The 23,488-nt window shown below is 48.9% G+C and overlaps 1 protein-coding gene across 5 annotated transcripts in view; it reads left to right on the top strand.

The window, feature by feature from the left end:
* Nucleotides 1-1,605: 1,605 nt before the first annotated feature.
* NLRP1 (NLR family pyrin domain containing 1) overlaps nucleotides 1,606-23,488 on the top strand; it is a 34,216-nt gene continuing 12,333 nt past the window's right edge. For 3 of the 5 annotated variants that reach the window (XM_088828819.1, XM_088828818.1, XM_055404185.2), the window contains exons 1-10: nucleotides 1,606-1,993; nucleotides 2,845-3,152; nucleotides 4,267-4,434; nucleotides 6,550-6,750; nucleotides 12,306-13,920; nucleotides 16,264-16,434; nucleotides 17,952-18,122; nucleotides 18,693-18,863; nucleotides 20,762-20,851; nucleotides 23,268-23,356. In XM_088828819.1, coding sequence (XP_088684945.1) covers nucleotides 2,864-3,152; nucleotides 4,267-4,434; nucleotides 6,550-6,750; nucleotides 12,306-13,920; nucleotides 16,264-16,434; nucleotides 17,952-18,122; nucleotides 18,693-18,863; nucleotides 20,762-20,851; nucleotides 23,268-23,356 — 2,965 coding nt within the window. In that variant the 5' untranslated portion in view covers nucleotides 1,606-1,993; nucleotides 2,845-2,863. Of the gene's footprint in view, nucleotides 1,994-2,844; nucleotides 3,153-4,266; nucleotides 4,435-6,549; nucleotides 6,751-12,305; nucleotides 13,921-16,263; nucleotides 16,435-17,951; nucleotides 18,123-18,692; nucleotides 18,864-20,761; nucleotides 20,852-23,267; nucleotides 23,357-23,488 lie in introns of those variants that run through there. The other 2 variants (XM_055404210.2, XM_088828820.1) reach the window with 2 other exon arrangements.

Raw genomic sequence — 23,488 nt, forward strand, 5'->3', positions numbered from 1 at the left:
CCTGCTAATGCAGACGACAGAAGTTCAATCCCTGGTCCAAGAGGATCTCAGATGCTTCAGAGTAATTGAGGAAATCATACTGTTGTATTCATTGTGTATTGAAGGATGATGAAAATTAAAGATGATAGCCAGGAAAAAAAAAAAAAAAAGATGCTTCAGAGCAACTAAACCCTCATGTGCCACAACTACTGAGCCTGTGCTCTAGAGCCTGGGAGCCACAGCTACCGAAGCTCACGTGCCTAGAGACCAGGCTCTGCAACAAGAGAAGCCACAGCGATGAGAAACCCAGGCACAGCAACGAAGACCCAAGGCCACCAAAATAAATGTTTTAAATCTTGAAAAAAAAAGAAAGGAAGGAAGAAGTGAATGGAGTTGGAGGAACCCTAGCTGGTATCCAGAAAGTTGGTGTTGGGTGGGGGAAAAAAGAAAACACTTCTCTCTGGCTATACCTCGTGCCATAGAGTCCTCCAGTGTGCTTATTAACCATTTAAAAAAAAAAAACTAACACTTATATATAACATTTTTAAAGGTTACTAATAGCTGGGGAAACAGTGGAAACAGTGTCAGACTTTATTTTGTTGGGCTCCAAAATCACTGCAGATGCTGACTGCAGCCAGGAAATTAAAAGACACTCACTCCTTGGAAGGAAAATTATGACCAACCTAGACAGCATATTAAAAAGCAGAGACATTACTTTGCCAACAAAGGTCCGTCTAGTCAAGGCTATGGTTTTTCCCGTGGTCATGTATGGATGTGAGAGTTGGACTGTGAAGAAAGCTAAGCGCCAAAGAATTGATACTTTTGAACTGTGGTGTTGGAGAAGACTCTTGACAGTCCCTTGGACTGCAAGGAGATCCAACCAGTCCATTCTAAAGGAGATCAGTTCTGGGTGTTCATTGGAAGGACTGATGCTAAAGCTGAAACTCCAGTACTTTGGCCACCTCATGCGACGAGTTGACTCACTGGAAAAGAGTCTGATGCTGGGAGGGATTGGGGGCAGGAGGAGAAGGGGACGACAGAGAATGAGATGGCTGGATGGCATCACCGACTCGATGGACATGAGTTTGAGTGAACTCCGGGAGTTGGTGATGGACAGGGAGGCCTAGCGTGCTGTGATTCATGGGGTCGCAAAGAGTCGGACACGACTGAGCGACTGAGCTGAACTAAACTGAATAGCTTTTAGCATTCCCTTGTGGCTCAACCAGTAAAGAATCCACCTGCATTGCTGGAGACCTGGGTTCAATCCCTGGATTGGGAAGATCCCCTGGAGGAGGGAAAGGCTACCCACTCCAGTATTTAATTGGAGCCTGTTTGCACACCTATGATGTCCCATTTGATAGATGAGAAAACTGAGGTTCAGAGAAAGGTATCAGTCACACGAGGAGTCAGTGAAGCTCCTTAGGCCTGGTCCCCTCCAGCCCGGGTCAAATCAAGGCCAGAAACCATTACACAACAGGGACTGAGTTAGGTAACATCGTGCCTCCACCGGGAGCCTCCAACCCCGAGGGTTCTACAAAAAAGGAAGAAAGTCCATGCCTACTCCCCAGAGGCCCGCATTTCCTGAGATGCGGCAGGGTTGTTCCGCTTTCAAGCAGGTATGTTTACTAGCTGCCTGCCGAGCTGCTCACAAAGCAGGCAGCCCGCTGGGCCTGGAACACACACCCTGGTGCCCCTCCTAGCATGACAGGATGTGCAATGGGGTTCAGGAAGCACTGAAAACTGAGAGGCTGCAGAAGATGCCTGTCCTGACCTGCCTCTCGCAGGCTACACTCTCAAGGGGGTCATTTTGGTGACTCCCATGCCTGCTCTGTCATGGTGAGGACTGTTCTCCCAGGTCAGTGACCCAGGGCCAGGAGAGACCTGAGGAGACTTGAGGGCGGACAGCTCTGAACTCAACCCTTGGCTCTGAAAGCCCCTACCTCCTGTCCACATCAAGGCTTGGTCCCAGGTGTCCAAGTCCCAGGAGAAGGAAGACTCCGAGGGACACAGAACAGTAAGTACCCAACGCATCTCACCCACCATCCCAGCCCTGCCCCTTCACTCTCCTGACCGACCTCACACTCCACCCTGGCACCAAGGAAGCTAACCTCTTCCTGTGTCTCCCAGGCCCCCTCTGGACCCCCCTCTTCCTATGACTTTTCCTCCCACTCTTTTTCCCCCTCCCTTCTCCCAACAATGTCTATCAGCAGATGCCCTGGGATTTTATAAAACTGATTCTAAATGCTGAATAGGAGTTTGCCAGGTGAAGAGCAGTGATCCCCATGGGAGTCCTGCATTGGTAGGGGTCAAGGAAGTGGCTATTCCCTGCCTTCCTGACTGTCCTCACCAACCCAACATCCACCCCCTCCCCATAAACATCCCTGCTGACTTAAAAAAAAAATGACCTGAGAGTGGCCAGTCGAGTTTTATTGAAGGCAAAATGAGGACTGCAGCCCAGAAGACAGCATTTCAGATAGCGCTGAGAAACTGCTCCAAAGAGGGAGACAGAGGAAGGTCAGTATATATGTGATTTTGATAAAGGGGGAGTTCATGCAACCTGTATTTGCAGGTTTCTGCTCATCACGAGGAGCATACCTCCCCATGAAGGATTTTAGTGCTTTTCTAGATGTGAGGAGATGCAAGAATTGGGTTCATAACAATCAGCTCCTAAAAAGACCTAATGCTCTGAAGACCTGTTCTGCCAGGTTTTCCTCGAGTGCAGAGGGCCCCATTCCTGATCTCCATCTGGAACTCCCTTCAGGGGATGTTAAAGGTCAGCAGCTACAGCAGCACATGACTTAATCCTTGTAGAGGTAGACAGCCAGTGCCTATGGCAAGTGCCAATGTGTAGTTGACATCCCCAAGGTACCCCAGCCCAGGAGCGATGGCCAGGGAAGCCCGGAGGCTGGAGGACTTGGAGGCAAAGAAGAAAGAGAAGCTGAAGGAGCTCCAGCTACGGCTGCCTGATAAGGAGCCCTGCGGGCAGTCTCCTGAGGTGGTCCATGCTCAACAAGAGAAGCCAAGAAGCCTGAAGATCAAGAAGATCACCTCACACCCGTCGCATCAGCACAAGGAGGTACAGCACAGGGACAAGGCCATCCACACCAAGGGACCGCACACGAACAAGCAAGGGGCGTGCACCAAGTCCCTCGAAGAGACAGACTTGAATTCAGGTGCTTACAAAGCCTCCCCTGCCCACTGTCGATCTCCTCACCCCCCACCAGAGAACCCACACACACACACACCTTCTTCTGGGCGGTGATTTAGGACTGCCCGGTCAGGGGGGATCCAGACCTAGGCCAGCCTGCAGCTAACAGGCTTGCTGGGGTGGGGAGGGGAGGTTGCTGGATTCCTCTTCTAGCCAGGTGGATTCCTAGGATCCCATGTGGTCCTCACAGGGCCTGGAAGGGGTGTTCAGAAGGCCAGAGAGGGAGGAGGCTGGAATTCAGAAAAGGCAACTGGAAGGGAGGGTTGGGGGTTTCATGCCCGATTCCTAAGCAGGCACTTGCCTGGCCTTGTGTTATGAGTACGGACTTGGGAACCAGGCACTACCACACTGGGCAAGTCACTTCACTGCTCTGTGCCTCTGTTTCTACATCTGTAAAATGGGAGAGTAAGAGCCTACCTCCTTGGACTATGTAAGGGTTAGAGAGATAATTCATATTAAATATTTAGCATAGAGTCTAAAAGTCTAGTGGTGGTTTATTTCGACTCTTTGCGAACCCGTGGACTGTAGCCCACCAGGCTCCTCTGTCCATGGGATTTCCCAGGCAAGAATACCGGAGTGGGTTGCCATTTCCTTCTCCAGGGGATCTTCCTGACCCAGGAATCGAACTCGGGTCTCCTGCACTGCAGGCAGATTCTTTATCGACTTTGCTATGAGGGAAGCCCCTAAGACGTAGTAAGTACTCAAAAAAAAAAAACAAACAAACAAACCAGGAGCTCTGTTGCTACTGTTGCTGTCACTGCCGTTATTATTACTAATCAGCAGCCCTAGGAGGTAGGACTCTTCACCCCACTGGGGAGAGGCGCACAGAGGGGGCTCAACTTTCATGAGGAGGTAGAAAGAGAGCCAGGGCACAGATGCAAATCTGCTGGATGAATCGTCCAGCAGCATCAGGAAATCGTCCTCCTATAAGAGGCAGGCTGCAATGGTCTCCCTCCTGACCTCTATTGGGTGAGACAGAGGACCTCCCTTGTTCTTCTTGGCTGAAGAACCCAGGCCTCAACCCTGGCTTCTGCCCCTTCCTCTGGCAATCCTCCAACCTGTTTGTCTGCTCCCCACAGCCTTGTCTTCCTCATTCTTCCACTCGCCAAGTGCACCCAACCTGGAGTCTCCCAGCTGGCCCACCTCCACCGAAGTGTTGAAATTCTGCAAGCCTAAGCAACCAGTGCTCAAGTGCTCAATGAAACGGAGTCCAAGCCCCCTAGTTTTCTCATCCGGATATAGGGAAGGTGAGGTTTGCTGAGGGGCCCTGAGGCGTGGGGTGGTGGGGAGCAGCTTTGAGGCAGCCAATGGGCTTGTAACTCCATGCTGACCTGCTCAGAAGGAACTACAGAAGGCTGGAGGAGCCAGGAGCCAGGGTGGTGGGTACAGTGTGCCTAAAAATGATCTTTCAGGAGCACCCCTCTGCTGAGACTGCACTCCTTCCAATTTGACAGATGGGGACACTGAGACTCACGTCGGTCAGACAGTGAATCTCCCCCAACTTGGTGCCATGTGGTCCTTGCCCAAGCAGAGCTCAGATCACAACCTCAGTGGACTATGAAGATTCTGGGGTTCAGGGTGGTTTAAAAAGTTCCAAGGAGGACTCAGTTCCCCAGATAAACCCCAAGAGAAGGGTAGGCTCACCCTCACCCTGAGCCGGTTCCCTCTCCTGACTTCTCTTATTTTGGCTTCCATCATTGTGAGTCACCCAGGCTTCAAACACCAGCCACACCCGGCCTCTTCCTCTTCTTGTCCCAGTATCAAAGTGCAAGTTCACAAAGCATCTGGAGACAGACCCAGGGCTGGAACCTGGAACCACCCATTCCTGGTGCAGTCATTTCTCCCTCCATCTGCTGATGCTTTCTGAAGGTCCCCATCCCCAGCTTGGGCTTCCCAGGAGGTGCTAGTGGTAAAGAATCCACCTGCCAAAGCAGGAGATGCCAGAGACATGGGTTTGATCCCTGAGTTGAGAAGATCCCCTGGAGGAGGAAATGGCAACCCACTCCAGTATTCTTGCCTGCGCTGGGTGTTCGTTGCTGCACACTGGATCTCTCTCATTCTGCCAAGCGGGGGCTACTTTTCATTGCGGTGCTCATGTTTCTCATTGCAGTGGCTTCTTTTGTTGAGGACTGCATGCTCCAGGCTCACAAGTTCAGTAGTCGTGGCTCTCATGCTTACTTGCTCTGCGGCATGTGGAATCATTCCAGACCAGGGACCAAATCCGTGTCCCCTGCATTGGCAGGCAAATTCTTATCCACTGCACCACCAAAGGAGTCCCTTCCCCTTCCTTCTACACCTGCTCTCACCGCTCCACTCTCAAGCCTCAACGGTGATGGTCACAAGCTCCATTGCCCTCAGTTTCCACCCTGACTTCACCCACTTGCTCTGTGACACAGAACAAATCACTTCATCCTCCTGTGTCTCAATTTCCTCATCTGATCTACTCATTTTTCTATTCTGCACAACACCCCAGGCCACAGTACAGAATTTACACACCTTTGAACTCCACACTAAAATAACGCATGTACACAGAAGTTCAGATATATGATGGAGACTCTACAAGATGTTGTAGAAGAAAAGTTTTAGATTTTTCACATCTGTGCCCACAAAGGTCCCCACTTTTGCCCCCACCAGCTTTCTTCTCTCTTGTCCTTCCCCACACACACTACCCAGTCTCACTGACTCTTCCTTTATTGAAGACACAGAGCAGTTCCCCTCTGCCCCCAACTTGCATACCCTGAGTTTCATTGTCTGGCAAAACAGTGCCTGAATAAAATGATAAAGCATTTAGTGACTTCCCTGTTGATCCAGCAGCTAAGACTCCACTCCCACTGCAGGAGACCCAGCTTCTTTCCCTGGTCAGAGAACTACATCCCACATGCTATAACTAAGAGTTTGTATGTCACAACTAAAAAAACCCACACGTCGTGATTGAAATTATCTTCTGCTTTTTGTCTGGGTATTGATTGTGAAAACTGATAAACAATTTTTATTACTAAAAAGAGAACCCACAAGCTGCCACTAAAACCCGGTGCAGCCAAATAAATAAATATATTAAAAAAAATAAAACAGTCCCTGGCAAAGAAGAGGACCCACCACTTTAGAATGCCACTTAGTAACTATTTGTTGTTGCTTGAAATGGGCAGCTTAACTCCCTTCCCCAAGTGGTTTATCAAAATCTTTCTACCTGATAGAGGAAGTTTCAGAGCATTAAGAGAAATAAATTGTACCTCTATCTTTGTGATTTTAAAAATTGGATTACCAACACCATCTCACAGGATTTTTGTGAGAATTTAAAATGTATGAGCCTGAAATCGATGTTCAATAAATGGTCCTTTCTTTCCTGTCTTTCTCCCCTGAAGACTTTTCCCTAAACATTTATCAAGCTTTTCCAAGTTCCCCATATCATGAGTCACCAAGCCAAGAGTTACCCAATGATCCCACATCCACCGCAGTCCTGAGAGTCTGTGAACTCCCACGTCATTCCTGTCCAGAGCCCAGAGAGAAGGAGGGTCCTGGGACTGTATGGCCACTGATTGAAACATCTGGAAACAGCTGCACAGGTAAGGCCCTGCTGAGCTTTCGGAAAGGGGTGGTGAGGCAAAGACATGGATGGGGGCCAGGTTGATAGACTGAGCAAAAAGGGTCTGGCAAACATCTGAGACCTCTCTCCAGAAATCCTATTGCTGGGACTTCCCTAGTGGTCCAGTGGTTAAGAATCTGCCTGCCAATGAAGGGGACCTGGGTTCGATCCCCATTCCAGGGAGATCCCACATACTGCAGAACAACTAGGCCAGTGCGCCACAACCACTGAAGCCCACACGCCCTAGAGCCCATGCTCTACAGCAAGAGAAGCCACTGCACTGAGAAGCCAGAGCCCCGCAAAACAACGAGGAGCCCCTGCTTGCCACAACCAGAGGAAAGCCCACAGAGCCATGAAAACCCAGTGTAGCCAAAGATAAATAAATAAGTAAAACTAATTTTAAAAAAATAAAAAAGAAATCCTACTGCCAGAATCTCTCCACCTGCCTAAGGCACTATTTTCAGGAAGCCCCTGGAAATTAAAATGCAGGAGTATTATCCAGTACAGGAGACACATCACCTGGTTAGTGGACAGGCACTGGCCTAGAGTCAGAAGAGAAAGATTCCATTTCTGCTGAGATTCTCAGCCCCCAGATGGCCTGGAGCAAGTCAGGTGGACACTCTCTCTGTGTCAGGCTCTGTGCCATGTGCTTTGCTTGCACAGTATAAAATTTCACGACCACTCCATGAGATGGATATTATTATTATTCCACCTTGGAAATAAGACTGAGGCTTGAAAATATAAACTCTCAGAATGGCAGAGATGGAATTCAGACTCCACTCTGTCTAATGCCACTGCTGTTGTTCAGTCACTCAGTCGTGTCCAACTCTTTGTGACCCCATGAATTGCAGCACACCAGGCTTCCCTGTCCATCACCAACTCCCAGAGCTTGCTCAAACTCATGTCCATCGAGTAGATGATGCCATCCAACCATCTCATCCTCTGTCTACCCCTTCTCCTCCTGCCTTCTATCTTTCAAAGTATCAGGGTCTTTTCCAATGAGTCAGTTCTTCGAATCAAGTGGCCAAAGTATTGGAGCTTCAGCTTCAGCCTCAGTCTTTCCAATGAATATTCAGGGTTGATTTCCTTTAGGACTGACTGGCTTGATTTCCTTGCTGTCCAAGGGACTCTCAACACCACAGTTCAAAAGCATCAATTCTTCAGTGCTCAGCTTTCTTTGTGGCCCAACTCTCACACACATGCATGACTACTCGAAAAACCATAGCTTGGGACTGGATGGACATCTGTCTGCAATGTCTCTGCTTTTTAATATGCTATCTAGGATTGTCATAGTTTTTCTTCCAAGGAGCAAACATCTTTTAATTTCATGGCTGCAGTCACCATCTGCAGTGATTTTGGAACCCAAGAAAATAAAGTCTCTCACTGTTTTCACTGTTTCCCCATCTATTTGCCATGAAGTGATGGGACCAGATTCCATGATCTTAGTTTTGAATGTTGAGTTTTAAGCTAGCTTTTTCACTCTCCTCTTTCACCTTCATCAAGAGGCTCTTTAGTTCCTCTTCACCTTCTGCCATATGGGTGGTGTCACCTGCATATCTGAGATTATTGATATTTCTCCAAGCAATCTTGATTCCAGCTTGTGATTCATCCACCCCAGCATTTTGCATGATGTACTCATGAGTTTGAGTGTACTCCGGGAGTTGGTGATGGACAGGGAGGCCTGGCGTGCTGTGATTCATGGGGTCGTGGAGAGTCGGACACGACTGAGCGACTGAACTGAACTGAACTGACTCTGGGTATAAATAAACAGGGCAACAATATACAGCCTTGACACACTCCTATCACAGTCTTGAACCAGTCTGTTGTTCCATATTTGGTTCTAAATGCCACTATCCACACATTTAATGTTCTGCTTCCTTTGTCATCTAAGGGCTTCCATGTGGTGCTAGTGATAAGGAACCCACTTGCCAATACAGGAGATGTAAGAAAAGTGGGTTTGACACCTGGGTCACGAAGATCCCCTGGAGGAGAGCATGGCAACCCACTCCAGTATTCATGCCTGGAGAATCCCATAAACAGAGAAGCCTGGTGGGCTACACAGTCTTTAGGGTCACAAAGAGGCAGACATGACTGAAGCGACTTAGGACATGCACAAGGCATCTTCCTTTTTTTTAATATATTTATTTTAATTGGAGGCTAATTACTTTACATTATTGTGTTGGTTTTGCCATACATTGACATGAATCTGCCCCGGTGTACATGTGTTCCCCATCTTGAACCCCCTCCCACCTCCCTCCCCATCCCATCCCTCTGGTTCATCCCAATGCACCAGCCCCAAGCATCCTGTATCATGCATTGAACCTGGACTGGTGATTCGTTTCACATATGATGATATACATGTTTCAATGCCATCCCACCCTCGCCCTCTCCCACAGAGTCCAAAAGACTGTTCTATACATCTGTGTCTCTTTTGCTGTCTTGTATACAGGGTTATCGTTATCATCTTTCTAAATTCCATATATATGCATTAGTATACTATATTGGTGCATCTTCTTAACATTGATCTCAATGATGAGAGAAGTCCTTTTTGAAATCTGAGAGATGTTTTGTTAAAATGATCCCTTCTGCACTCAGGTAGGAGTCAGTTCAGTTCAGTCGCTCAGTCATGTCAGACTCTTAGCGACCCCATGAACCACAGCACGCCAGGCCTCCCTGTCCATCACCAACTCCCGGAGTTCACTCAGACTCATGTCCATCGAGTCGGTGATGCCATCCAGCCATCTCATTTTCTGTCGTCCCCGTCTCCTCCTACCCCCAATCGCTCCCAGCATCAGAGTCTTTTCCAGTGAGTCAACTCGTTGCATGAGGTGGCCAAAGTATTGGAGTTTCAGCTTTGAGTATACTTGTAGAATTCACGGTCCTTATATGTGACCCAGGTTGGAGATGAATTAACTGACTTAATTAATCATACTTTTTCCCATTCAGGGAAGGAAAGAAAGAAGGAAGGAAGGAAAAGAAGGAGGGAGGGAGGAAGAAAAAGAAAAGAAGGAAGAATTTTGTAAGAGACATCTTACCAAAACATACAAAAGCAATAACCTTAAATATGAAGAAGTAAATATGAAAACCAAGAGGCTAATTAGTTGTTACAAAAAAATATTCATTGATTATGAGCATCCTAGCAACCAGGGCAAAAAGAGAAAGACAATGGGTTGGTTACCTAGTATCTATTACTCAATAGAATGCCTGTGTACTCAGTCGCTCAGTCATGTCCAGTTCTTTGCAACTCCATGGCAAGCACTGTCCATGGGATTCTCCTGGCAAAAATACTGGAATAGGTTGCCATTTCCTATCCCAGGGGATATTCCTGACCCAGGGATCAAACCCGAATCTTCTCCATTGGCAGGTGGATTCTTTACCACTGTACCACCTGGGAAGCCCTGCTCAATAGAATAGAAAAGACCAATTCAGAAGAAATACATCTTTTCCTAATGCTGAATTCTTTTTCGTTGGTTTTTCCAGCCAAGATTGAGGAATGATTGATAAGTAAAATAGTACTATGTTAAAAGTGTACAGATTTGATATACATTGTGAAACAATTACTACAATCAAGTTAATTGACACATCCATCACCTTGCATACTTTTGTGTTTGTGTGTGTGTGTTGGGAATGCTTATGATTTGCTATCTTAGCAAATTTCAAACACATAGTATGGTATTATTAGCTATCATCATCATGCTGTACATCAAAGCCTCAAAACTAATTCATTTAAAATTGAAAGTTTGTATTCTTTGATCAGTTCAGTTCAGTCGCTCAGTCGTGTCCGACTCTTTGTGACCCCAAGAATCACAGCACGCCAGGCCTTGCTGTCCATCACCAACTCCCGGAGTTCACTCAAACTCACGTCCATCGAGTCGGTGATGCCATCCAGCCATCTCATTCTCTGTCGTCCCCATCTCCTCCTGCCCCCAATCCCTCCCAGCTTCAGAGTCTTTTCCAGTGAGTCAACTCGTCGCATGAGGTGGCCAAAGTATTAGAGTTACAGCTTTAGCATCAGTCCTTCCAATGAACACCCAGGATTGATCTCCTTTAGAATGGACTGGTTGGATCTCCTTGCAAGGGACTCCTAGAAGTAAGCGTCTTTTAATTTCATGGCTGCAATCAGCATCTGCAGTGATTTTGGAACCCAAAAAAATAAAATCTGACACTGTTTCCACTGTTTCCCCATCTATTTCCCATGAAGTGATGGGACCAGATGCCATGATTTTTGTTTTCTGAATGTTGAGCTTCAAGCCAACCTTTTCACTCTCCTCTTTCACTTTCACCAAGAGGCTTTTCAGTTCCTCTTCACTTTCTGCCATAAGGGTGGTGTCATCTGCATATCTGAGGTTATTGATATTTCTCCCAGCAATCTTGATTCCAGCTTGTGCTTCTTCCAGCCCAGCATTCCTCATGATATACTCTGCATATAAGTTAAATAAGCAGGGTGACAATATACAACCTTGACGTACTCCTTTTTCTATTTGGAACCAGTAAGTTGTTCCATGTCCAGTTCTAACTGTTGCTTCCTGACCTGCATACAGGTTCCTCAAGAGGCAGGTCAGGTGGTCTGGTATTCCCATCTCTTTCAGAATTTTCCACAGTTTATTGTGATCCACACAGTCAAAGGCTTTAGCATAGTCAATGAAGCAGAAATAGATGTTTTTGAGGAACTCTCTTCCCTTCTCCATGATCCAGCAGATGTTGGCGATTTGATCTCTGGTGCCTCTGCCTTTTCTAAAACCTGCTTGAACATCTGGGAGTTCATGGTTCACATATTGCTGAAGCCTGGCTTGGAGAATTTTGAGCATGACTTTACTAGCATGTGAGATGAGTGCAATTGTGCGGTAGTTTGAGCATTCTTTGGCATTGCCTTTCTTTGGGATTGGAATGAAGACTGACCTTTTCCAGTCCTGTGGCCACTGCTGAGTTTTCCAAATTTGCTGGCATATTGAGTGCAGCACTTTCACAGCATCATCTTTCAACATCTTTGATCTACATCTCCCAATTTCCCTCACCCCCTTAACCCTGGGAACCATTATTCCTCTCTCAGTTTCTATAAGGTTAAATTTTTTTGTTTTTAGATTCCACATATAAGTGATACCATATATATTTGTCTTTCTCTGCCTGGCTTATGTCACTTAGGATAATGTCCTCCAGGTTCATCCATGTTATCACAAATGTCAGGATTTCCTTCTTTTTATGGCTGAATAATATTCCATTATAGAGAGATAGGTAGATACCTAGATCAATAGACTATATCTCCTTTATCCATCCATTCATCCACTGAAACAACTTAGGTTGTTTCATATCATGCTTCCGTATCATGAATGGTGCTGTAATGAATGTGGGAGTGCAGATATCTCACCAGCCTCTCTACTATTTTTCTAGTCTCTATTTCATTTATTTCTGAATCAGCAGCCAGCACAGCATGTGGCTTGAGCAGGTGCAAAAAACAGTTGTTGAGTATTGGAAGGAGGGAAAAATGAACAAATCTATCCTATATCTTTATGTTTTATCTCTCCCTCCCTTACTTAGGAAGCAGAGAGAGATACCAGGACCAAAGGAGAGAGAGACCTTGCTCCACCTGGTCATGGAAAGATGAAGATTTGCACCAAAAATTCATGCAACTGCTACTTCTACACACTCCTTACCCCAAAGACTATGAGTCCTTGAACCAGGGAAGCTGGGATCACGGGGTGCTTGAGGAGCAAGGGCATTTGATTGAGGTCAGAGACTTATTTGGCTCAGACCTGGGTCCCCAGGAAGGGCCTCACACAGTCATATTGCATGGAGTTGCTGGAATTGGGAAGTCTACACTGGCCAGGCATGTGAAAAAAGCCTGGGAGGAGGGCCAGCTATACAAGAACCACTTCCAGCATGTCTTCTACTTCAACTGCAGAGAGCTGGCCACATCCAAGCTGACAAGTCTGGAGGAACTCATCACAAAAGACCAGTCCGCCACTGTGGCTCCCGCTGGACAGGTCCAGTCTCAGCCGGAGCAGCTGCTCTTCATCCTCGATGGTTTAGATGAACTAGAATGGGTCTCAGAGGAGCAGAGGGCAGAGCTCTGTCTGCACTGGAGCCAGCAGCAGCCCGTGCAGACACTTCTGGGCAGTTTGCTGGAGAAAACCATATTTCCGGAGGCATCCTTGCTGATTACAGCTCGGACTGCAGCTCTGCGGAAGTTCATTCCTTCTTTGAAGCAGCCATGTTGGGTGGAGGTCCTGGGGTTCTCCGAGTCTTCCAGGAAGGATTATTTCTATGAATATTTCACAGAGGAAAGCCAAGCAACTAGAGCCTTTAGTGTGGTTGAATCAAACCAAGCACTCTTGACCATGTGTCTCACGCCCTTGGTGTCCTGGCTGGCCTGCACTTGCCTGAAGCAGCAGATGGAGGCAGGGAAAGAACTCTCACTGAGGACGCAGACCATGACAGCCCTCTATCTGCGCTACGTTTCCCAGGCTATCCAAGCTCAGCCCCTGGGGACTCAGCTGAGGGGCTTCTGTACTCTTGCTGCTGAGGGTATCTGTCAAAGAAAGACTCTGTTCAGTCCAGGGGACCTCAAGAAGCACGGATTAGATGGGGTCATCAACTCCACTCTCTTAAAGATGGATGTTCTTCAAAAGCACCCCATGTCTCTGAACTACAGCTTCATTCACCTGTGTTTCCAGGAGTTCTTTGCAGCAGTGTCCTTTGCCTTAGGGGACATAGGGGACAAAAGTGACCATCCTAACAGCCCTGGAAGCATGGAAAAGCTGGTAGAAGTATATGGGATCAATAACCTGTTTGGGGCACCAACCGTGCATTTCCTATCTGGCCTTTTGAGTGAGCAAGGAGCGAGAGAGATGGAGAACATTTTCCAACGCAAGCTGTCTTGGGAGAGAAAGCGGGAGTCACTGCTGCAGTGGGCTGAACTGGAAGTTTGGCGTGAGCATTACTCTCTGCAGTTGTTTCACTGCTTGTATGAGACTCAGGACGAGGAGTTCCTGACACAAGCGATGGCCCATTTCCAAGGAACGAGAGCGCGCATCCGAACCAGCATGGGGCTGCTCGCGTTCACTTTCTGCGTTCGATTCTGCCGCCACGTGCGGCGGCTCCAGCTGAATGAGTGCACGCCTCAGGGAGCGAGCAGGCCCGCCGACGGGGTGCTGTGAGTGCCCCGCCCTCTCTTCCCTCCGGCTCCTCCGCCGGCGCCTCTGTGCTAGGCACTGGAGTCACTTTCACTAAACTTACCCCCAGGGGTTCAAGGATCAAGGCCTCCAGTGACCCCCACAGCAGATCCGACCACCATCCCCCACCTGCCTAAGATCCCCTGCAGCAGGGTCCATCCACGTGGCGCACCCTGCCTGCCTCCGGGTGGGCCCGCCGTGTCCTGCCGCTCCTTGTCCCGTCTCTTCGATGACCACCATATTCTCCACGTCCCGCGCTGACCTGACTTCCCCTCCACGCAGCCCACCTGCCTCTCTTTCTCCCTCATGTTTGTCTCTAAGCAAGCGCTCCCTCAGCTGCTTCAGACACTCCCTTTGACAGCTGTTGACCATGGCATTGGTCCAGAGATCTCCTCCATCACAGAATGTGTGTGTCTGAAAGGTAGTCTCCATTTTCCCTGCACATCTGACTTCTTTGTTTGTGTCAATAATGCACTCTTGTACCCCAGGCACTTGGCCTAAAACCCGCACCCCCAACCTGTGTGTGACAGCAGAGTTTTCTCTAAACATCCTCCAACCCCATTAACTTCCCTACCCAGGTTCCTCCACCTCAGTTGCAATATGGGTCATTTAGTCCATTTATGATTTGTTCTGTGAATATTTATCTGGCACTGCTGTTAGGCCGGATCCTCCAGATCACAGATGAACAAACACAACTCCTGCCTCAAAGAACTCAAAACCTAGGGTAGAAGACACACAACCACCCAGTAATCACAATTGAGTATGATGTTACTGTAACAGACAGCAAGGCATGATGTTGGCTGCAGAAAATGAGTGTGTGTGTGTGTGTGTGCGTGTGTGCACGCACGCACACACGCGCTCAGTCATATCCACTCTTTGTGGTTCCATGGACTGTAGCCTGCCAGGCTCCTCAATTTTCCAGGCAAGAGTACTTCAGCAGGTTGCCATTTCCTACTCCAGGGGATCTTCCTGACCCAGGGATCAAACCCAGAAGTTCTCTTGTGTCTCCTGCATTGGGGGGTAGATTCTTTACCACTAGCACCACCTGGAAAGCCCACAGGAAGGGAGTAATCGCACACAAAAAAAGTGAAAAAAAAAGTGAAAGTGTTAGTCGCATCCGACTCTCTATGACACCATGGACCGTAGCCCGCCAGACTCCTTTGTCCATGGGATTCTCCAGGCTAGAATACTGGAGTGGGTTGCCATTCCCTTCTCCAGGGGATCTTTCCAACCCAGGGATTGAACCTGGGTCTCCTGTGTTGCAGGCAGATTCTTTATTGTCTGAGCCACCAGGGAAGCCCAATCACATACAAGTAAACCAGAAAAGAGTCAGAGGAAAACGGATTTGGGTTTTTGCTTTTTCAGACTTTCAAGGGTTTTTTCTCACAGCAAAACCCATGTCCATTGTAGAAAAATAAGAATATGTAGAGAAGCAAAAAGACAGAAATTAATATCAACCAGAATGCCATCACTCAGAAATGACCGTCATTAAGAAATGAAGTATATGGTGCTGTTGTGTGATGTACACATCTTAATTATGTTGAATTAAGTAGTGCTTTTCAGATCTACTGTATCCTTCTACTTTTCTGTCTACTCATTCTAGTAATTTTTGAGAGTTTGACATTGAAACTCCAACTAAAAATCTTAATTTACCTACTTAAAAAATAATTATAGTAAACAGTGGAACTATATGTAACTAGGTGTATTTTTTTCTGTATTTTCCAAGTCTCCTATAAATGTGTTATCATGCTTTCATAATTTAAAAATATAAAAATTTTAAATATTTTTTTAAAAAATAAAAACTTTTTTTAAAACATTGAGGTGTATGGAATTTCCCTGGTGGTCCAGTGATTAACACTCCATGCTGCCAATGCAGGGGATACAGGTTCGATCCCTGGTCGGGGAGCTAAGATCCCACATGCTGTGCAGAGCAGTCAAAGACTTAAACAAAAGAAAAGAATTGAGGTATATCATCTAGTCTTTTTCATGCTGATTTTCAAGGCAAAACTGAGCCACACTGACATTTTATTTTATAGTTGGCCGCCCCTCTGCCACCGCCACCCTGGACTGGGGGCCCCTCTTCCCTGTGGCTCGCCAGTCTACAGCCCTTGCCGCACCACTCTGAAGTGTCCATCGTGTATGTCTGCTTCCGCCTCAGTCTGGAAGTTTCTTGGGGGCAGAGGGAGCCATTTTCCATCTTTTTTGTCTGCGGAGTTCAGGGGCAGTCGGGGAGGCTGGTCGGCCCTGGGGACAGCGCTGCCCACCGTGCACCTCCAAGCCTGCACACACAGACCGCATCTCTCCCACCCTCTCTCCCTCCACAGGTTGAGCTGGGGCCCGGTCACAGAGGCCTGCTGGCAGGTTCTCTTCTCCGTTCTCCAGGTCACTGGAAACCTGAAGGAACTCGACCTGAGTGGAAACATCTTGAGCTGCTCTGCAGTACAGAGTCTTAATGAGGCCTTGAGATGCCCTGGGTGCCACCTGGAGACCCTGCGGTGAGTCTGGCCTGGGCTCTGCTCTGAACAGGGATGGACAGGAGATCTAGGATGGACGCTGACTTCAGGAGGGGGAACTGTCCTTGCGTTCAGCAAATACTCATTGAGCCCCTCGCTGGCCCACCACTGCGCCAGGTGCCAGGGTCACTATGGCAAACAAACACAGGCAGGTGTCTATTCTCAGAGAGCTTGCAAAAGACCGACATTAATCAAGGAACCATGCTAGTACAGGTGTAACTACAGGGCAGATAAGGATCTCCAGTGGGAAATGTCCTTAAGGAAGGGACACATGGGGACTTTCCTGGTGGTCCAGTGGTTAGGACTCAGTACCATTGCTGTGGGTTTGAGCTTGATCTTTCATTGGGGAACTAAGGTCTCATAAGCCTCACGGCACTGCAAAAAAATAAAACTACAATAAGATATCAATTTATGCCTGTTTAAATGGCTATCATCAAAAAGGTAGAAATCACAAGTATTGGAGAGGATGTGGAGACAATGTGTACTTTCTCATACACTGTTGGTGAGAATGGAAATGGATGCAGCCACCGTGGAAAATGGTATAGATATTTCTCAAAAAAAATAAGAAGAACAGCACTATCATGTGAGCCAGCTATTCCACTTCTGGGCATTTATCTGAAGAAGATTTTACTTGGGTTGGGCATCTTGATGAACTACTCATCATTTAAGGCATCCCTCATACATTTCCACCTCCTTCCCTCGTCAAAATTAATCATTTCTTCTGCCTTCAGCTGCACTTGACTTGTCCCTTGGGACACCATCTACTTTTTAAGTGCCTACTACATGCCAGACACTACTGTGGGCACTTGAGTACAGCTAGTAATGAAAATGGGCAAAACTCCTTCTTCATGGAGCCTCCATTCCAGAAGGAGTGGGGACAAAAAGCCAAAAGTACAAGTAAAGTATATTGCATGCGGTAAGGACTAGAGAGAAAAGTCAAGCAAACAGGAGGAGAGAGTTGAGGCTGGGTGTGCCATTTTAAATAGGGAGGGTGGTGAGGCAAGGTTCCTGCAAGCGGACTTTAGAGCAAAGACCTGGGAGCAGGTGAGGGAACAAGCCATGAACTATCAGGTAAGATAGCTTGTTCCAGGCAAAAGAAACAGCCAGTGCAGAGAACCTGAGGTGGGACCATGCCGGGAGTGTTTAAGGAACAGTGTGGGGGCCAGTGGAGATGCAGCTAAAAGGACTATGAGGTGAGGACAGAGAGGACAGGAGTCAGACCTTGTCTCACAGACAAGGTCAAGGGCCGTGAATTTCTCTGTGATGACCTGGGAGAACGTGGGAGGATTTTGATCCAAAGAGATCCAAACCCTGACTTCCTGTTATTTGTTTCTATGTCTATCCCCCAGTGCCTGTGCATTTCTGGGGGCCTGGAGGCTAGAGGGTCTTACTGACCTCCACCTGGCCCACAGGTGTAGAGGCTCAACAGGTTGTTCATGGGTGACTGTGGAAATCAACAGATAAGTAAAGGCAAGGCCATGGTCACGTGTCTCCCACAGGTTGGCCAGCTGTGGCCTCACAGCTGAGAGCTGCAAGGACATTGCCTCTGGGCTGAGCGCCAGCCAAACCCTGATGCAACTGGAATTGAGCTTCAACACACTCCTGGATGCAGGAGCTGAGCACCTTTGCCAGGGCCTGAGACAGCCAACCTGCAAGCTGCAGCGACTGTTGTAATTGCTCCTCGTTGGCACTAATTTGTGGGGTGGGCACAGGGAGGCAGAAGGAGCTGCCCTAGCACCACGGGGCAGAGAGAAAGCAAGGGCTCATGCAGGCCATAATAGATCCCCACTGAAGCCCTCATATTCCTCCTTAACTTTTATTCTTATATTAGAAGCTTGCTCTTTTCTCATCCTGTGTTGTAGACGCCCTTAATGTTAAAACCCACAAAATGCTGAAACCTGTCAGGTAACTCCGGGCATTTGGGAGGGCCGAGGTAGTTAACAATGAGATCCAGGCATCCCAGTGGAACATCAGTGTAAATTAATCATACAACATCGATACAGTGAGTGAGCAGGATTCATGGGAATCACACAGAAGTGAAAAGGGGAGGTGGTCTCTATCCTGAGTAGCTCCTTGGCTGCAAGAGGAATATTTAAATCTCCCAGGTTCCTGCAAGCCAGGCAGGTCTTTATCTTCCCTTAGTGTCACCCTAGAACCCTCATAGGGCCATAGGTACTAGAAAGGAAAACCAGATGCCAGTTAGGACATTGACTAGGGGCCCTCATGTGTCTTCCCTGCAGGCTGGCAGGCTGCGGCCTCACGTCTGGCTGCTGCCAGGACCTGGCCTTCGTGCTCAGGGTCAGCCCCAGCCTGATGGAGCTAAACCTGCTGCAGAATGACCTGGACAACCTTGGCGTGAGGCTGCTCTGTGAAGGACTCAGGCACCCTTCCTGCCAGCTCATATTCCTATGGTGAGACTCTGCAGGCCCCTTCTGGGCAGAGGGTAGGGAATGGGGAGAGGGGATGCAAGTGCCGCAGAACTGGACAGAGGAAAGAAAAGGGACAGACAAATGCATGGCCAGCCAGGGATCCTCACCTGCAACGCCACTTACTTCGGCCACGTGACTCAGGCAGCTCTTCACCTGAGACTTGGCTTCTTTATCTGTCTAATGGGACCATCATATCAATAAAATGCATGTGAACACTAGGACAGAGTTCAGACAGAAATGGGCTTGGAGCACTGGAGTCCTGTGTGGCTGACGAGTAGTGAGCCCCCAGCCCTCCTTGCCGCCCTGCAGGCCCTGAGGACGACGTTCTCTGAGCAGCAGCCCCTACCATGTCTCCCAGCCACTTCCTCTTTCCTCCACTTCCCAAGAATGAGTACACTGGCTGTTTCTGGCTGAGCCCTTGCTTATGGCTCCTGGTAGGGCTCCAGACCCTCCGTACTCCACCCGCTCAGGTCCTCCATTGAGCTCCAGCAGCCCTTAGAAACATAGTGGGAATCATAATGTTAGTGGCTCGGTCGTGTCTGACTTTGCGACCCCAAGGATGGTAGCCCATCAGGCTCCTCTGTCCATGGGATTTTCCAGGCACAAATACTGGAGAGGGTTTCCATTCCCTTCTCAGGGGATCTTCCCAACCCAAGGATTGAACCCGGGTCTTCAAGGGGTCTGCAAAGTCTGGGCCCTAGCCACCCTCAGCCAGGACTCCCTCCTTTCGACTCTCAGGCCGAAAGGTGAAGTCCGGGCAAGATAACGAGATAAACATTCTGCAGGTAGGTTCCCCCAAGGCTAACCCTGATCATTTACAACCAGGGGGACTCCAGCTCCCTCCCCACCAAGCATTTCCGGCTACATAGTGCAAGGCCTCTCCAGAGCTTGGCCTCAGCCAGGACATCTGAATTTGTGACCAGCTCACTGGTTACTGGTCAGACCTGGGTTGCCTCAGAGCAGCCTGTGCTCTGTGGTCCTGTGAAGGTTTCTGCTTCCTTTCTCCCGGAGTCCTGGGACTGGACTGGGAGGGACAACCGTCTATGTGGGGAGCTGTCCATCCTCTTCCTAGGGCACACTAGCTCTGATCGCAGCAGTGAGTTTGGTGTGCACTGCCCTCTACAGTGTGTCCTGTCCATGGTTCACGACAGGCAAAGCACACCCGTCTGTGTTAGAGAGGACACCGGGCCCCAGAAAGAGCAACAGCTATCTGAAATCTGAAGCAGCCCAGAACACAAGGCCAGGTGAACAGAAACAGGGCACTCTCCTTTCCAGCAAACCATCTAGCCTCTGAGCAGAAAATCCCAGGACCTACCCCTGGGCAGTTATCTTGAGGCTGTGGGGAATGGGTGTTCTGTGGTGGATGCTGTGAGCCGCTGCCCAGATGCTCTCTAGGAATGAGGATGTAATCCTAAGCCACTGGGAATGCTACTGACAGCCAGATACTGGGATGATGTTTGCCTACAAGGGGCCCCTCTCCCAAGATCTCATCCCCTTCCTGGAGTCACCTGCATCCAAGGCCTGACCAATGTCAGGGTATAAAGACCCAGCCCCTCTCCCCAATTTGGGACAGCTCTGAGGGATCATCTCTACTTCAGAGCCTCCAGTAGCCTTGGCTGAGATCTCCATTGAAACGGCATCACAGCCCAACTTCTTCCTCTCTGTCCAGATCTGTTTCCTTCTCCCCGCCACCCTGGTGTTGATCCATGAACACCCCCTAATAAACCTCACTCCACTTTCCATCTCAGAGCCCAATTCCTTGCAAACCCAACCTGTAACAGTTTCCTCTGGGAGGTGGCAGATCCCACCATCCTGAGCCCTCAAGGACCTCGGGATCACGCAGGGGTCCCGGGAGAACCAGGCTTCCTTTGTGCTTGCAGGCTGGACCAGACTCAGCTGAGCAAGGAGGTGACCGAGATGCTGAGGGCCCTGGAGAGGGAGAAGTGTCAGCTGCTAGCCTCCTGGATACGGTAAGGTGGGGAGACTCAGAACCCCTTCCTGCTGTTCCAGGCCCGGCTGAGTTCTTGGGGCAGGTCCAGAAATAAGAGATGGGGAAAGACATGTGGGGTGGAGGTAGACACGGCAGAGCTGGGAAGAAACCAAGAAAGCATGGCAGCCAGAGCGAAGTTTGGGCATTGATTTGTTTAGTGCGAACGGAATTATGCCTCTCCTCTGCTTAAACCTTTCCATTAGATGAATGTGCTCATGCCAAGTCGTTTCAGTCGTGTCCGACTCTGTGTGACCCTATGGACTGTAACCTGCCAGGCTCCTGTGTCCATGGGATTTCCCAGGAAAGAATACTGGAGTGGGTTGCGGTTGCCTTCTCCAACAAGATTAAAAAAAAAAAAAAAAAAACCGTGAATGGGTGCCTGGATGAGATTTGGAACTTGGAAAGCAATGACCACCAGGGGGAGACAAAGACAAAGAGAGAGAGCCTAGGAAGAGCCGACCACCTCCACCCCACCCTCACCCCCCAATACACGTTTACACACAGCCAGAGAGGCTGGAGGGGTGAGCCCCAAAGATGGGAGAATCCCTCTTCCTCCCCAGGGAATCTGCTGCAGCGCCCACGTTCTCCCAATTTGGTGCATTTTGGCCTGTGACCACAAAGGGCAACTGTTCCCTGAGTCTCAGCTGCTGTGCCTCACCTGAAAAGGAAAGGAAAGGGCTCCTAGCTTTAGAAGGAGGACCACTTGTCACAGAACAACATGCCGTGCATCCCTTACACGATGTGTGAGGCACACAGCAGTGAACAAGGGCCCAGATTCCAGAAGCTCAGCCCAGCAGGTGCAAATTATTCCCTCCCCACCTCCGCCCACAGAACTGCATCTGTGGACCTTTCTCTAGGGACACTGATGGGCCCACTGGATTCTATACAGAGCAGCTGAGCTGAGCTCTGGAGGATGGGAGGGGCGTGCTGGGCCCGGAAGGGGTTGATTCCAGGCAGAGGTGGTGTAGCTTGCTGAACAAGAGCCAGATGCCAAGACTAGGGCACTGGCTTTTGAGAAAAGAAAGAGCTTTGTTGCAAGGTCCACTAGCAAGGGCACAGAAGGTGAGGCTCTCAAATCGATCCAGGATTCAGGGTGACATTTAAGGGGTTTAGAGAAATGTCAATCTTGCAAGCTGATTGGCTAGTTTCGAATAAGACAAACAAGCTACTCACACTGCTGGAAACCAGATCTTCCTTTTTTGAAGGACTTCTAGCCCCAAAAAGGGCTCCTGGGACAACATTTCTATTCTTTGAGTTCTGTAGACTGAAGATTCTGGGTTCTGTATACTGGAGACACAGATTCTGTCTTGCATGGGGGTGCTATCTAAATAACTCAAGGCTGCATTAATCAATTAACTTTTTTAAAGGTGGCAAAACCAGTTTAAGCTGGTTCATGTTTTACTTGCCGTTTCAATAGAGGCACTGAGCTTAGCTTCTTTGAGGAACAGGAGTTCAGGGACCTGGAGCAGAGCTACTCAAAGTGTGGTCCTCAGAATCAGCAGCAGAATCAACATCCCCTGGGAGCTCAGAGGGTTTCCCAGGCGGTTCAATAGAAAATAACCCACCTACTGAAACACAAGACTCTGGTTCAATCCCTGGGTCAGGAAGATCCCCTGGAGAAGGAAATGACAACCCACCCACATGTTCTTGCCTGGAAAGTCCCATGGACAGAGAGGCCTGGCAGGCTAAAGTCCATAGGGTTGAAAAAGAGTGAGACATGACTTAGCGACTAAACAGCAGTAAGGAGCTCAGTATAAAGGCCCCACTCCAGACCTGCTGAGTCAGAATCTTGGGGTGGGCCCAGGAATCCATGTTCTAACCCAGGCCTTCAGGTGATTTTTAACACTGATTTAGAGCCATGGAAGCAGGGAGACTGGCACAGGTGGGGCTGGGGATGGGAGGCAGTACCTAACATCTTTTAGGCCACATTAAGAATTTCGATCTTACTCCCCAGATCAATAGACATTTCAGGCTTCAGCATCGAAGTTCTCTGCCAGGTTCCCATTTTCAGATCAGCTGCTGAGTGGACAGTGGACCAGAGGGTCAAGAGCAAAAACAGGGAACCCTTTAAGATGAGGCAGTGGTTCCAGCCACAGATGCCAGGGCCTGGGAACAGGGTGGAGGCTGTGGAGGTGGAGAGAAGAGAAAAGAGATGTTTTGGACTCTATCAAGGTGATCAATCAGCTCTCAGATTGGCCAAGGGAGAAGTCAGGATGATGCCTCAGTTCTGGTATAAACAGCTGGGTGGATGGGGGCCATTCATGGAAGCAGGGACTACAGGAGAAGCCCAATGGGGATCAGGAGTTCAGATTCCGATGAGTTGAACTCAAGTGGGGATGTCGTGGAGACAGCCCCCAACATCCTCCACAGTCTCAGGGAGAATGAATTCTGTCCAGGAAGCCAAGTCTGAGGATCCTTCACAAGGGCCCACGTGGAGCAGAGATGAGTGATACATCCTCACTCAAGCGGCAGAGACAAGCATCAGGTAAGGGGCCAGGCTGGGAGCATCATGATGTGGGTTTGCAGGGGTGGAGGGGGTGATGGCAGCTATGAAAGGTCATTCCCTCCATCCTCCTGCCTCTGGAGTGGGACAGAGACACCTAGGGGAGACTCCATG

Source organism: Moschus berezovskii, chromosome 20 (genome assembly GCF_049115385.1).
Source record: "Moschus berezovskii isolate FMDL1 chromosome 20, NW_MosBer_1.0, whole genome shotgun sequence".
Lineage (NCBI taxonomy): Eukaryota > Metazoa > Chordata > Mammalia > Artiodactyla > Moschidae > Moschus > Moschus berezovskii.